This window comes from Morchella sextelata (assembly GCF_020137385.1).
Source record: "Morchella sextelata strain SCLS chromosome Unknown scls_24, whole genome shotgun sequence".
Classification (NCBI taxonomy): Eukaryota; Fungi; Ascomycota; class Pezizomycetes; order Pezizales; family Morchellaceae; genus Morchella; species Morchella sextelata.
The window spans coordinates 714,333-729,234 of record NW_025408639.1 but is presented as its reverse complement, the minus strand read 5'-3'; the positions used below and the strand labels follow the sequence as shown (position 1 = coordinate 729,234).

The window sequence follows — 14,902 nt, the reverse complement described above, 5'->3', positions numbered from 1 at the left end:
GAGGAGATCCGGGAGATTCGGGAAAGATCGCACTTCAACTTCATCAAATTGCACGTCTTAATGCACTACCGGGAGCACGTTGAGCGCTTTGGTAACATTCCTCAATACTCCACGGACGTCAGCGAGCTTGCCCATGTACGGCAGGTAAAAGAAGCTTACAGAGCGTCCAACAAGGTTGATGCTGCGACGCAGATACTGGACTATGGAGGGAGGCGATTGGCGTTAGAGATTCGAATTCTGAATCTGAAAGACATCGTCGGAGGTTCTGAGAGCACTGACGACATCCTCTGGAGCCATCGGGATAACCTCAAGGAGTTGCTCGACATTTTCAAGATCGAGGACCGCAAGAAAACGCCAAATGAACGCTCAATAGTAGAAAGCGGACTGCCCCTGAAGCGTCTTTGCAACCCCTCCGCGAAATCGGAAAGACTTTTCAACGTGGCAGACGGACTGCAAATGAGCCATCTCACGCTTTATCGCCTGATAAAGGAGTATGCCGAGGATGCGGGATGCTCTCAGAGCTTTGCCGGAAGCTCTGAGAGCATGTTGGAGCGCCGGGTGGAGGTTTTCACATGCTTGCAGGTTCCGATACCAATCTTCCAAAGGCCTGACGTATACGAGGTTCACAACATCAGGTGTACGGGAACAGCATCTTTTAGGAAGGGGAAAATAAGAAAGGATTGGACATGGGTATCGGTAGGTTCCTCAGAGCAGTGGGGAGTGTTTCAGGGACGCTTACCAGGACATGTGGAGGCTCTGTTCAAGGTGCGGGATAGCACAGGGCGCGCACATAGACTATGTGTAGTTGAGCTGCTTGAGGCGAAGGATCGTGGTATCGCTGATAGCTCACATGGGCTGCTGAAGGTCTGTAGGAGGAGGAGGAAGAGGATGTGGGTCGTGAATATTCGGAGTATATTAGGAATGGCCCATTTGTTCGAGGTGGATGCTGGCAATTGGCTGGTAAATACTAGGATAGATTTGCGTACGTGGAATGAATTCAGTTGAATGCTGTAAAGCATTCCCGAGTGCTATGCAGTGATGTGAGAGGATCACCGAGTGCTATGCAGTGATGTGAGAGGCTTACCGGGTGCTATCCAGTGAGAGCATTACCGAGTGCTATCCAGTGATGTGAGAGGATTACCGAGTGCTATGCAGTGATATGAGAGGATTACCGAGTGCTATCTAGTGATGTGAGAGGATTACCGAGTGCTATCCAGTGATATGAGAGGAATACCGAGTGTTATCCAGTGATATGAGAGGAATACCGGGTGCTATTCAGTGAATGCTTTGAGGGCAGTGGCGAGTGCTCTACGAGTGGAATGTTAGACCCAATAGGACCGTCTAATTCAAAATTCGTGTCGTTCTGCTAGTACGCATGCGGATTGGAAGAGGGAGGTGAGTATCGGCCGCTCAGTATCTGAGTCTGACTATCCAGCAAGCCAGCTCCAGGAGGGCGCGGTAGGCAGGCATTGGTCTTCCGACCAGTAAAGTCATCCTGCACCTTTTTCCAGTCCATGTTTGCTGCTTATGCATGGACATTGAGCTTTTCAGACGAGCCGTACCATGGCCTCAACCTCAAGGCTTATGCCTTTCACGAATCGACAGATACATACACGTTCGTCAAAGGTTTGGTAGCCATCTCCAGTATACACGACAGTGCTCGTATCAGTATTCCGCGACTGACCGTTCAGCGGCGTGAAGAATACCCATGTGAGATATCGTTTGAGGGACCGGCGATACCTACCTTGCCTTTGAAGAAAGCGTATCGATTCATATGGGTCTAAGTGGGGGGTGTCCCACCTTGAATAGTATTATTAAAGATGTTTCCGCAGCTCTACGAGCATTGATCAGTGCTATGGAAGCATTCGTGGTGCTCTCCGGACGTGAGCAATATCTCTTGGCAGTGCCTGGAAAAACTCATTGACGAAGAGTGTCTTGGCGTGGGCGATATGCTCTGGCGGTGCCTCGCGAGCAGCTCATTGAGAATGCTCTCCTGGCGCAGATAGTACTGACGAGTACTCTCTAGGCGTGAGCGATATGCTCTGGCAGCGCCTGGCGAGCAGCTCGTTGTGATTTGATCTCCTGGCGCAGATATTACTGACGAGTGCTGTCAGGGCGGTGACGCTGTCTCCTGGCGGGCCCCGACACGTCCGTGATTCGTTGCCAGTCCCTAGGCGGAAACTCATTAGTTGATCGTTCTCCAGACGCAGGAGGCATACCCAGGCGTGTCATGGCGGAGAGAGCATCGCCGGGTGCTCTCAGGACGAGCACCATATCGCCTGGAGGTGCATGACGCGTGAAAGTGCACGACGCGCCTAGAGAAGATTGCGGAGAGAGCATTGCTGGGTGCTCTATGGATGTAGGTGATATCGCTCAGAGTACTCTGTAGACAGTAGCATTAGCGAGTGCAAAGAAGCTCATTAGGGAGTGCGAATATGCTGCTCTGACAGCGGACTGCTTGGAGCGAGTGCTCTGCTTGGATCGAGTGCTCTGCTGGAGCGAGTGCTCGAGTTGCAGTCGTGAAAAGCTCTCTTCTCTGACGTGGTCAGATGATTGGCACTGCGCTCTGGCGGAGTGTATAGACGATTATGCGCCCTGGTGCTGCCAGACAGAGAACATACTGCTCTGGGGGCGTCGGGCGCGGATGCTAGCATCGCCTGGCGCGAGCACCCTGCTGTGGCGACGCCTGGCGCGAGCACCCTGCTGTGGCGACGGCTGGCGTGAGGACCCTGCCCTGGCGACGCCTGGCGCGAGCACCCTGCTGTGGCGCCGCCTGGCGCGAGCGCTCAACCCTGGCGACGCTTGGCATGAGCACTCTGCCCTGGCGGCGCCTGGCATGCCTAGCGCCCAGGGCGTAGGCGCTGCGCCCTGAGGAATAGCAGAGTTTGATGATGGATGGGCAAACAGAGCGGGTCAACCAAACCCTCGAGCACTACCTACGAGCGTTCTGTAATTACGAGCAAGATGATTGGGCAGAGCTACTCCCGTTGGCGGAGTATGCTTACAACAATTCGGTTACCACCGCGACGGGGCAATCTCCGTTCTATACTAATTAGGGTTACAACCCAAGAACCAACTGGCCGACGGAAGCCGAAGTGGTAAACTGTTACGGGCATGCCAAGCATTTATGAAAAAAGCTAGTAGATACCCCAATACCCTCTGCACGCTAACGTCAACTCTGGACCGCACCCGCGGTGTGTGGTGCGACCAATATACGACCAAAACACGGAGTCATAAAAAACACGTTTTCGACCCCAATAATAACCCCTGGAGCGTCAAACCGCCGGAGGGGAGTGCTTTGGTACCGGTGGATATATGAGGGACAGCTGGAAGCAATCGGATCGAAGATCGGATCACTCGGAGCGAATCGGCGCAAGCCACCAGCCGACGGAGTACCTATCGGCGGTACCTATGGGCATGAGAGGACTCTGCTATGTGGGAAAGCGATGTGGGAAGTGGCCTGAGTAGGTAGCTTTGCCATCCGAGACCTACGAGTAGCCGATGCTGACGATTATCCACCAGACGGCCGATGGAGAAGAAACATCGACAGGGAAACGTGCATTAGAGTGGGTAAATAGGTTGAGGGGTTTTAGTGGACTTAGGAGTTTGGGTTACGGACTTAGGAGTTAAATGTTCTTGGTTGTTTTTCAGGATCTCGGGCAGGCCCCGAGTGTATTCTGTATTATTAGTAGACTGGGTCCTCGAGACATAAGCGAGGGATGTAAATACTGTGTCATTCACTGACTAGCCAAATCATCATCGGCGAAATCAGAGTCTTAACAATATAAATCGTTGATACGCGAGTTACAACTCTATTTGACTATACTTTTGAACTACTTTACTCTATCGTGACTTCGCACTCTACCTGAACTATTACGTCGAAGACGGTCGAATACCATCCGCCAACTCTAGTGAATCTTTGTTGATAACGTAGCTCACGGGGCCCGTATCGGATCAAGGAGAATCATACTCGACGTTGACTGAAGAGACCTTGGAGACTTCTACCTCTGTAGCTGTTAGCCGAACTCTGAGCTCTGCGTAGTGCACTCTTGTGGTCTGGTACGCATCCCTCACAGTAGCGGTGGTGTAACGGAGCCATTTCAACTGTCTGGTGTATGAGTACACACAGGGCCCGGTTACATGCTGAGAGTTATTGTTAAGAGCCAGTGGCACGGTGATATGCAAGTACCGGCAGTGTGGTTAGCTACCAGCTGTTAGAGTAACTACATTCCGGGCGCTAGGAAGGGGATCTATTCACGGGAGCAATGACTGACGAGTCTATGCCTCGCCAGTGACTAGAAGACCGGCCAGAGTGAAGCTCTGATTGTCCGGTGATCCTCTATATCCTCTGAGCATTGTATGACCGCCAAAGAGGCAGGGACTATGCTAGGGAAGTCTACAATAAGCAAAAGCTCTACAGCAATGATTAAGCTTACACCTGAGCGGCAGCTCATTCATGCAGGTCCTCGGTTGTGTGGCAACCAAGGCTGCAGGTGTTACGAAGGCTTTGACTAAGGGTGGTTGCCTTGGGTATTGGAAAACACCTGCTGACGCTTAGAGAAAAGCGGGGTAGCGGTGGTATTGTTTCCGGTACTGAGGAAAGGCCCACCGGAACTTAGTAAAGGAGTTAGGAGCAGAGAATAGAGGCCTTCGGAGTATAAGTACTCAGGTTCATTCTCGCCCTTCAGTCCTGTTCTCTCCAGTCTTCATCAGAAAGAAAAACCAAGTTCTTATCGGTAGCAGAGCCCTTAAAGATTATTGAGTTCTAGCGATAGTATCTTTGAATAATCTGCAACCTGATTGTCTATCTTGCACGGCCGTCTCTATTCTATCCGATTCTATTTCTCTTAGAAAGGACCCCCGTTACAGGTGGTATTGTTTTCCGAACCGAGGAAACACTTCACTGGAACTTAGTAAGGAGTTAGGAGCAGAGAACAGAAGCCTTTAGAGTATAAGTACTCAGGTTCATTTTCGCCCTTCAGTCCTGTTCTCTCCAGTCTTCACTATTAAGAAATATCAAGTTTTTATCGGTAGCAGAGCCTTAAAGATTATTGAGTTCTAGCGATAGTATCTTTGAATAATCTGCAACCTGATTGTCTATCTTGCATGCCCGTCTCTATTCTATCCTATTCTATTTCTCTTAGAAGAGACCCTCACTACACTAAGTTACTCCCCATTCATGAATGCATTCTCCCTTCCACGTTATTTCTTAAATGAGCCGCATTCATTACTAAGATATAATGGAGTCAAAGAAAAAAGCTTTTGTTCAATTTTTTCTTTTTATTTATTTTATTAATCCTGAGCTAGCCACAATTAGGAAATAATGGCCCGATTGAGAATAGTGTGGTGAATCGATTTTGTATATTGTTAGGGCCCGTTTGGGAGGCAAGACTGGAGAAAACGCCGTTTTGCTTAGCCCTCCGTTAGTGGGGAGGAAACGAAGAAATTTTAAAACGGACTTTTAAGCATGATGTGTACTGTTTGGGAGACTGTGGTGTTGATGGTTCAATGAGGTAAAATTGAGTGATGGCAAAAGAGTTTACAGTTGTGATAAGAAAAAGTAAGTCGGAGCCACTTTTTTAAAAACTCCATTTTCATAGGGTTAACCTTGTTTTCTAGACTCGCAAAATGGGCCGCCAAACACGACCAGTTTTCTCAGAACGGAGTTTTCACCAGAACGGAGTTTCAAGCCCCGATAACTCCGTTTTTGACCGCTCCCAAATGGGCCCTTAATGTAATCCGTAGTTTGTCAATTTCCAACAATCCGATTCATAAATACCTTATCAAAACAAACGTGAGGGAGGACCTTTACTCCCTGCCCTAAATAGCATGGGGATCAGCGTGAACTTAACATTTTCGAAGTGATTCACGAAATGTCACTCGCTCTTATGTCAGATCGGTACTTGAAACCTCAAAACTCTTCCGGTCACCCCCTGAAGTCTGGGATAGGTTCCTCTAGCCCCAGCCGCAGAAACCCGTCCAAGCTCCTCTAATTTTCCCATTCCTAAGTATGGCCATATGGGCTGTCAATGCCATAGCCAAAATCCTGACCAATAAGATCAGTAACTGATTTCTATACGCAAGGTGAGGCCGAACAAAGAAGCTTGAACAATCCTAGTGTGGTCCATGAGACGAGCTTTCGACTCATTCACAACGAGCCTTACTGCCCAGCGAGCCCGAGCCGGCTCATGAGGCTAATTTACTTATATTTTGATATGTCCCGAAGAGTTGTGGGAATTTTAAACATAGGCTTATCTTCCTGCGAAATCTAACCCTTCAAACTATAAATAATGGTTCCGTCGAGCTATTTTTCCTGCTCTATGATCTTGATCTTTATCAATTCCTGATCTTGGCAGAAGTGTTTCCTGTTATATAGATCATTAGCCACCGGCTCGATCCTTTTCACGAGCCTCTACCAAAAGCTCGAGCTAGCTCGAGCCTAGTAGTCAAAAGGCCGAGCCAGCTCGAGCCCACCGCCTGGCTAGACTCGTGCCTGCTCATGGACCACACTAAACTATCCCCTTGTTTTTCCGCGATAGCTGGTACAAAAGTCTTCTTTCCTCTGAGTAGCCCAGCGTTCGAACGATGATTGATGAGTACAGAAATTTCAAGCTGTAGTACATAACAACTACGGGCATGCTAAGCATGATCAGGAGTGCTAGCTTCATAAACTCTATTCCACTTGTAGAATAAACCCAACCCGAACCTCCCCAGGACCAGGACCAGGACCAGGACCAGGACCAGGACCTCAACGTTCTCAACCGTTGTTTAGAATCAACTTTAGAACTTATATCTATTCATTACCGCTCACTCATTGTGTCTGTTATGACCTGCATACCATCTACATCTCACTGGGCTATCTGTTTGGCTTCGAGTACTTCTGAGGAATTTCCGGCGTACGATGTACTATGTAGCCCTTCCTCCCATAAAAGCTGACGGTTTATATATCAGTAAAACTGAGACCTCCAAAGGACTCATCTCATGTACAACAGTATATACAGTACCAAAAAAGGTGATGTAATAGGTACTCTACCAATACAAAATTATACAAAACTTCCGAATTAAATCGGAACCCTAACTATTGTACCGTAGCACCGTAACCTTGTGGCATTCTGCCAGATATGGTACTGGATCCGCCGTCTTTTTTTTTTTGGTACTGTGTATACTTCACATATACCAGAATTAAATGTATACATACATACCCCATAATAGATCGTGTATGACATTCTTTGAGAACATCATACTTTTCAATATACATGTATTTACAATCCGGCATATCGAGTTGCCACATATGACATGACAATGACAGCCCGAGGCCATACGGGCGGAAGAGCAACCTTTTCAGAGCAAATGTACTCTATGTATGTAAGCTGAAGGGATGATATCAGCCGGGGGATTCTAATTCGTGTTTACTGCAAGGGCTAGCGCTCATGTCCTTACATGTAGCTTTTGTAAATATAAGGTACGTTCTCCATTTGTCAATATTAAGCGCCGCATCTCTGGATCTCGATCGCTGGAGGAGGCATGCTAGTGACTGGCGAACCTGGTAACAGTCTGCTGTGGAACATTCAATGTGGTCCTACAGGGCTCTTTCCCTCATCACTTACTCTAGTAAGTTAAGTACATGTGCGTATGTACTACATGTAGGTACTCTACCTCTTTCGAGCACGCTCTCCCACTCACTTCAAAAGTAGGCGCTGCACCAATCATTCGCGCTTATACTTTTTTCATGTATGCAGGTATCTGAAGATCTGCGACAAGGAGGGATAAATTGCGTATTCTCGCTCGTTTCTTCTATCAAATACTTACAGAACCTATTAAGACTCATCAACTCCCAGCAATTTAGAGTAGCAGGGCTCAAGATCTCCTTTCATTAATGCTTATTTCTCATCCGAACGCTCTCGTGATACATACCACACCACACACTTAAGTCCGCTTCAGCCCTTGTTGTCTTAGTCTATTCCCTACTGACTTGGTGATTCCCAACATTAAAGTTTCTGTCTTGGTTGCAGGGAAGGGAGTGACACAGGCATCCTTATCTGCAATGTCTTGCTTTTTCCTAGTTTCCAGCAATCAGAACTTGTTTGGGTTGGTCATTGCCGACCGACCGTACTGCATACCAGGATTCAGCTCGATTTGCTGCTACTCAGGCCCGAGACGGATCCTAAACTGGGAGAATTTTGAAGCTCTCGAAATCTACCATCCGTCTCATGAGCTGAAGGGGTACTATTGACCGAGACGCCTTGCAGGCATTATATCTGGCCAGCAAGTCCCAACCTACATATAAAATAAGACCCCGCTCGCACGATGTATTAATGAAAACTCCAAACATTTGGCCATATCCTCTACCATAATTCATTTCCCTGTTACCGTATTGTCATCATATATTTATCCCTAAGTCAAACTGTTATCTGCAAAGATATAGCAATATGCCTGTACTCGACCCCTTTGGCCACAAGGTTCCTAGCCGGAAACGAATAATAATCTGTTGTGATGGTATGTAAATGTAGTTGTCTAATGAGCTTATTAGTGCCCATGGTAATGTTAATCTTGTTCTCAAGGGACTTGGCAAAGCTCCGACGGGGGAGAGCCAAGTGTGCCCACCAATGTTACCAGGATCACAAGAGCGCTAAAAAGCTATACGAAAAAGGACGGTATATCTCAGATCGTTTATTACCAGAGCGGAGTTGGGACAGGCGGGACACTGAACAAGATACTTGGTGGTGAGTTTATTGATTTATATGCACCATGGCATCTATTAGTATTCGCTTTGCAGTACATTACCAGTTGTGATTTTATCCAATTGGCCTACCACTCCGCCTAAGCAATCCCTAGGCTTAATGAGCTATGATTTCTCTCTCCTCGGAATTTGACTGACTTGATTATCGATAGGGGGCACTGGTTATGGACTAGACGAACATGTTCGGGAAGCATATTGCTTTTTATCTCATAATTACCATCCGGGTGACTCAATTCACCTTTTTGGATTTTCTCGGGGCGCCTACACTGCTCGGTCAGTCTGCGGATTGATATGTACAGTCGGTGTCTTAACAAAGAAGGGAATGGATGAGTTCCACGATGTTTGGAGTAATTACACCAAAAGAAGATATAAGGAAGATCCTGGGTATTATCTCGAGACCTCAATGCCTTCGCTTCTATCCTACGCCAGACACTCTTAGTCTGCGCCAAGGATTTTAGTCTAAAAGTTGATTGGATGGTTACAAATTCTGACAATAACAGACTCCTCAAACAGCTTCAAGATATGGAAGATGGGAAGCTCGTAATCTCCGGTGTAAAGGTCAAATCCATTGGATGCTGGGATACAGTCGGATCGCTTGGAATTCCCAGTATACGCGTTCCCTTCCTCGGAGAACTAAGCATCGCTCGTGGAGAAAACAAAACGTATCTATATAGGTTCCTCCCACAATGGTCTTTGCTGGCTCCTGACAATTCGAATAGCTTCCACAACGTTGAACTTTCCGATGAAGTCGAAAATGCTTTTCATGCCTTAGCACTCGACGAGCATCGGGGTCCGTTTACCCCAACTCTTTGGAAAAAATCCCCTTTCTCGCCCACAAACTTAAAGCAAGTTTGGTTTCCAGGCGTGCACACAAATATCGGGGGTGGTTATGATGACCAGGAAATCGCCGATATAACGCTGGCCTGGATGATCCAACAACACCTACCCTTTTTAGAATTCAGCAAAGGATACTTGAAGAGCATAATCAAGAATCATGAAGATTATACTCGGGAATGGGCTGCTGGGTTAATATACGACTCTGCCACAGGAATGATGCGAGTTTTTAGTGGAAGCTATAGAACTCCTGGTGGATATGCTGATTCGAGTGAGGGTGTTGAAATGGAAGAGTTTATCCATAAGTCAGTAAGAATAAGGACAAAGATGATTGAAGGATGGGAATGCAAGGCACTTAAAGGCTGGGTGTGGAAAGAGGACGAAGGTCTGTGGGAAAGGGATGGTAAGAAACTCCTTGAAGATACCTTGGGGAATGTTGAGAAGAAGCTTGCCGGGAAGCATGTAGTAAAGAACATGTTGGGCGAGGTGATGCCCAAGGACGTCGAGTGGTAAATTTAAATGACTATTAGTTTAAATAACGCACCTTAGGGTATAACCATATTGAGTATGTAGATAATTGCGGTGGAAACTGATCTCTCCTACTGTCAAGTTCAGTCGCGACACTGAATGAATTAACGAAAAGATAAAAAAAGAAATTCAGTCGCGACTTAAATTCAGCTTCATAACACTATGTATGTATACGCTACCTGGCAATAGCCTCATGAGGCCAGGAATCCTATGTACTACCAAATCTACCAGATATGTTACTTAATATCGATTAAAGGGTAAACTCGAGCGGCATTTAAGGTGTGAATCTAATTTCAACAGCTATAGAATAATTCTACACCAATGACTAGAAATCAATATTCCAATAGAGAGAGATACGGTAGTAAAAATGGGGGAAATTCGCGTATATGAAAGTCATATTATAGGTATGTGATCTCATCAATCTATCTCTCATGGATGTGGTATACATCTCTGGCCCAGAAGGCGAGTTGGCTAATGGCCTTGAAATCTCGTTACATAGACCCCCTACTTACACAAACAGACGTTACTTCAGCGAGTAGAGAGTTGCCAGGCCACCGGCTCACAGTTACTCACTCGATGTTCAGTTTGGCTCGTGGCTTGGCTCACAGTTGCTCACTCGATCTTGAAATTTTTGTAAGCTTATTAATTTTATCTCGGGACTAGCTTGATTGATTGGTGGGTTATGTACTCATTACATGTAGCTCTCATCTGGTACTACTGTTTCGAGACCAGTGAGACGAGCGAGACGAGAACACACAATGTACAGTGGTAGGTAAAACATGTAAGTGATAGAACGGGCTGAGACACAGTGATACCTGTTTTGGGTAAACGCCACCAACATACGGTGTTTGCAGATAAGTGTATCTCGGGGCTTATTACCTGTCGCTGTACCAAAAAAGGGAATGTAATAGGTACTAACTGTACTACCAATACGGAATTTTGCAAAACCTCCGAATTAAATCGGAATCCTAACTACATATATTGCACTGTAATGTAATTTATCCCTTAGTCTGACGATACTAACACCCCTATAATAGAGGAATTAAATTTGTGTGGGAGATCTATTATGTGATAAGGGAGATAACATGATCTGTTAGTAAAGTCACACAAAAACCTTTTTGGGGGGGTCAGCATTTTTTGCCAGACGAAGAGATAACACCAAAATAGACTAGTGAGCTATACATCTTGTCATCACGAAAGGGTCTACTTGTCGGTTACATGTGATTTCAATAACTGTAAATTGATGGAGCGGCTCGAAGGGCTGCAGGTGTCAATGAACAATGACCATTTATCGAAGAGAAAACCGCTGTCGTCTATAAGTTAATCCTGTCCAAATATTCTAGAGCTTCATCTCTATCTCTTCTTCTACATATACATGTACTTTTCAACTATAGAACAAAAGTACCAGCTTCTAATCAAAACCTATCATCTCGTGCGAGCAAGGATGGGCCCAGCGTGCTGCGCAGCGGTGCACTGTTGACAATAAAGTATGTGTATATGTGCCTAATCTCGCTACCATCTCCTACCTTTGGCGTGGTTGGTTTAACGTTGTTGTTTTACTCGTTGTGTAGTCTACACCAGCATATATTATGGTGGACATCAACGAGCCACCACCGCCACCAAAAAATACCGAATGAGTCTGGGAATGAGACTACACGCAGTTAGTCTCACACTCATCCCCTACGAGTAGCTTGTTGCTCAGAGACTAGTGTGTACGTAGAACCCGAAAACGTGATGAAATAGTACTCTAATATTAGCGGTATTGGACGTCCCATGCAGCGAGTTCCGGGTATAGGGAAATATCTTATATCCATTCAGGCAATGACCCAATACTCCTCAATCCAAATCACATCTAGGAACATTCTTTATAAAATCAAACTGAACTACATATACAGCTAAAGGCAGCTCTCACTAGTAAATTATATGACCAGCGAGGATTCAACTCATCTATAACGTCCACAAATCGGTAAATTATAAATTTCACGAGTATATTCCAAACCGCAAACTCAGCTCGAGTATTGAAATTGAAGAGGAAAACTAAAGACGATTTGCAATTAGATTATTCATTGATAGATTGATTGATTCGTTAAACGCTCGAACTACAAGACATCTTTTATTGAAGTCTATCCCATGGCCTGGTAGAAATTTAAAATTCCGGGACTTCCTATTTCAGCAGGCCCTCCCAGTGGCAAAGTCACTGCTCCACACTGGTAGCGTGTGGATTGGTGTCAATAGTGCGTGGAGCAGTGACTTTGCCACTCGCTGAAATAGGAAGTCCCGGAATTTTAAATTACTACCAAACCATAGGATAGATCTAGATCTAGCTTAAAGTCTCGAGCTTAACTCATGAACCACATTACAGATATAAAGAATTGAAATTCTGCTTAAATAGTAGCATATGGTCGGGAACGGTCTTTTGTTTGCTAGTATTGAGAATATACTTGTATCGAGAACAAATTTTCCCGTGTAAACTCGTTCGGGGTTGACCAACTATATATATATATATGCTATTATTGAGAATGCTATTATCGGGACTCCATAGCATATTTCTTTCTATCGGGTGTGTGTGTGTGTGTGTGTATACAGTCTGTAAAATGTAGTATTTTCAAATTTGCGTCTCTACTAAACGTTGCGTCTCTAATCAAATATATACCTGAATATCTATGATATCCTTGAGACAGTGAGTTCTGCACCTATTTTGATGGCACCATGGAGCAAGCTACAATTCGTTGAAATATCTTGGTGTACTTCTGACTAATTAAAGAGAGGTCTATATTGTACTCCTAGAACTGTAAAGCTCCGTCGAGTCAAAAACATCAGACCTTTGTAATTGTAGCAGTAATGAAATGCTTTTCGGGCTATGACCATATTGAGATGGTGTATTATTTTCCCCCATGGTCTTCAATCGAGGCTCTATTTATAAGGTTTCCCTACTATATAAAACAAACAAACCTTTACACACAGACGTTACACGATATTTTTAATAGGTACTTAAGCTTAGCCAAAAATGACGGGTAAACATGCAGCAGGGCTTGATTAATGAATATTTCCATGGCCATTTAGCGGGTCATGGAGTAACAAATTTAAATTTTGAGAATTCTTCCCGATAAAGATAAAAGTCTTTCCTCGTCAATAAAGTAGGCCATAGGTTCCAGTGCTAACACTATGTATGTACAGGGTGTTAGAAATTAGTGCATATTTTTAAACTAACAACGTCTAAATACCCCAATTGCGACAACACACTCCTTAAGTACGCAAAACCTCTATAGAATACCTAATCGGTATTTGAATGTAAATTATATTCGTTTCAAGCTAGGGGCCATGGCCATTATTAGATGGCAAATATGCAAAACTTGATCAGGTGTTCCAGGTGCGAGTGATATATTATGATTAAAAATAATTCCAACCCACAACGCCAATCCAAAAGCTCTCATGGACTCAACACAAACTCCATACTCAATCTATCAGATATCTAATACCAAGTACTATAATTGTCCCTTTGAGACAGCATATACCTCTCCATGCTGCATCCGGACATGAAAATATCAGACGAAACCCTCTTTTCCCCGTTCCAAACGTATACCCAAACCCGCCCTAATCCTTATCCCTTATCATTATTATTATCAGATCACGTCTCCAACACCCTCTCCACCATCTCATCATTGGCTCGGGCGCGGTGGGCCGCCGCACTTACTATAGTATCAATCTTGTGGCTCCGCGGGCCTCTTCCAGCCAAAAATAAAAAATAAAAAAAAGAATACCGGGCAACTAACGTCCTGCCTACCTTCAAGCTCATCTCAAGTACGTATACGCACTTAACGTAGGTACGCAGATAGCATCAATACACACAGTACAGTAACATTTTCCTTTTACCTGGTTTCCAGCACCCGTACCGTGGGAACAAATTTTCTCGTAGTTTCAGGACGCCGGGCAACGGTGGATTCCTGCAATCATGATTTTTGCACAGATTATCACTCGGCCTGAAATTCGCGCGAGGTATTTTTTACTTATCGAGATGAAGCGAATACATACGACCCCATCGTTCGTTTATTTTTCTCACTCTCCCGCGTTTGCCCACGAGTATCGATGGATCCGATACCTACCCCCCGGCGAGTGATCCGTCATGAGTCCCTTTCTCCCCTCCCTCTCCCCTCAGCGCAGCACATCGATATCCCCAGCCCACCAGCGTCCCCTCTTCCTTCCCCTCACTCTATCACTCACCTATTCACCTAGTCACCCATCGTACCCAGCCAGCCTCACCGCATCGACCGACGGCAAACATCACCTCACCTCCCCCACCAGTCCCTCGGCCCTGATAAACCACATCTACAAATAGGCAAAATACCTTTTTCCTGCCTCCTCCTCCTCCTCACATACGATGAGCTTCGCGCCGCGGCGCGGTAGTATGTAGGTATGGAACTATCCGGTCACAAGTTCAGCGCACCAGTGCAGTAGCTCGCTCACCCGGTTCGGTTTTCGGGGTCCGGCATACCATACAGACTCTACCTCAATAGGTATGTAGCATAGGGTAGAGCCTTTTTTTTTTTTTTTTTTTTTTTTGCACGCCGTCGTCAGCGCCCCAATCATTTGCTGGAATACATAGAGCAGAGTGGCTAGCTAGGCAGGAAACCAAAAAAAGCAACCAAACCACCACCCCCTGGATGGTTCCATTGGTCACCGTTTGACAGTGGTAGCGGTGATCGATGCACATGTTTCGAGAGGGAGTGGTGGGGAGGGCCCGGGATAGCGGGAAACAAAAGGAATATGTGCAAGTATGTAGGTAGACATTTCGACATCTCA

The 14,902-nt window shown here is 45.7% G+C and overlaps 1 protein-coding gene across 1 annotated transcript; it reads left to right on the top strand.

Annotated features, from left to right (window-relative positions):
- Positions 1-8,429: 8,429 nt before the first annotated feature.
- H6S33_007743 (uncharacterized protein) lies at positions 8,430-10,087 on the top strand (the record flags this gene model as incomplete). Its single annotated transcript, XM_044839089.1, has 4 exons — positions 8,430-8,496; positions 8,562-8,723; positions 9,040-9,124; positions 9,241-10,087. The coding sequence occupies 4 exons, from the start codon at positions 8,430-8,432 to the stop codon at positions 10,085-10,087; spliced, it is 1,161 nt and encodes a 386-aa protein (XP_044688616.1).
- Between the last annotated feature and the right edge of the window lie 4,815 nt (positions 10,088-14,902).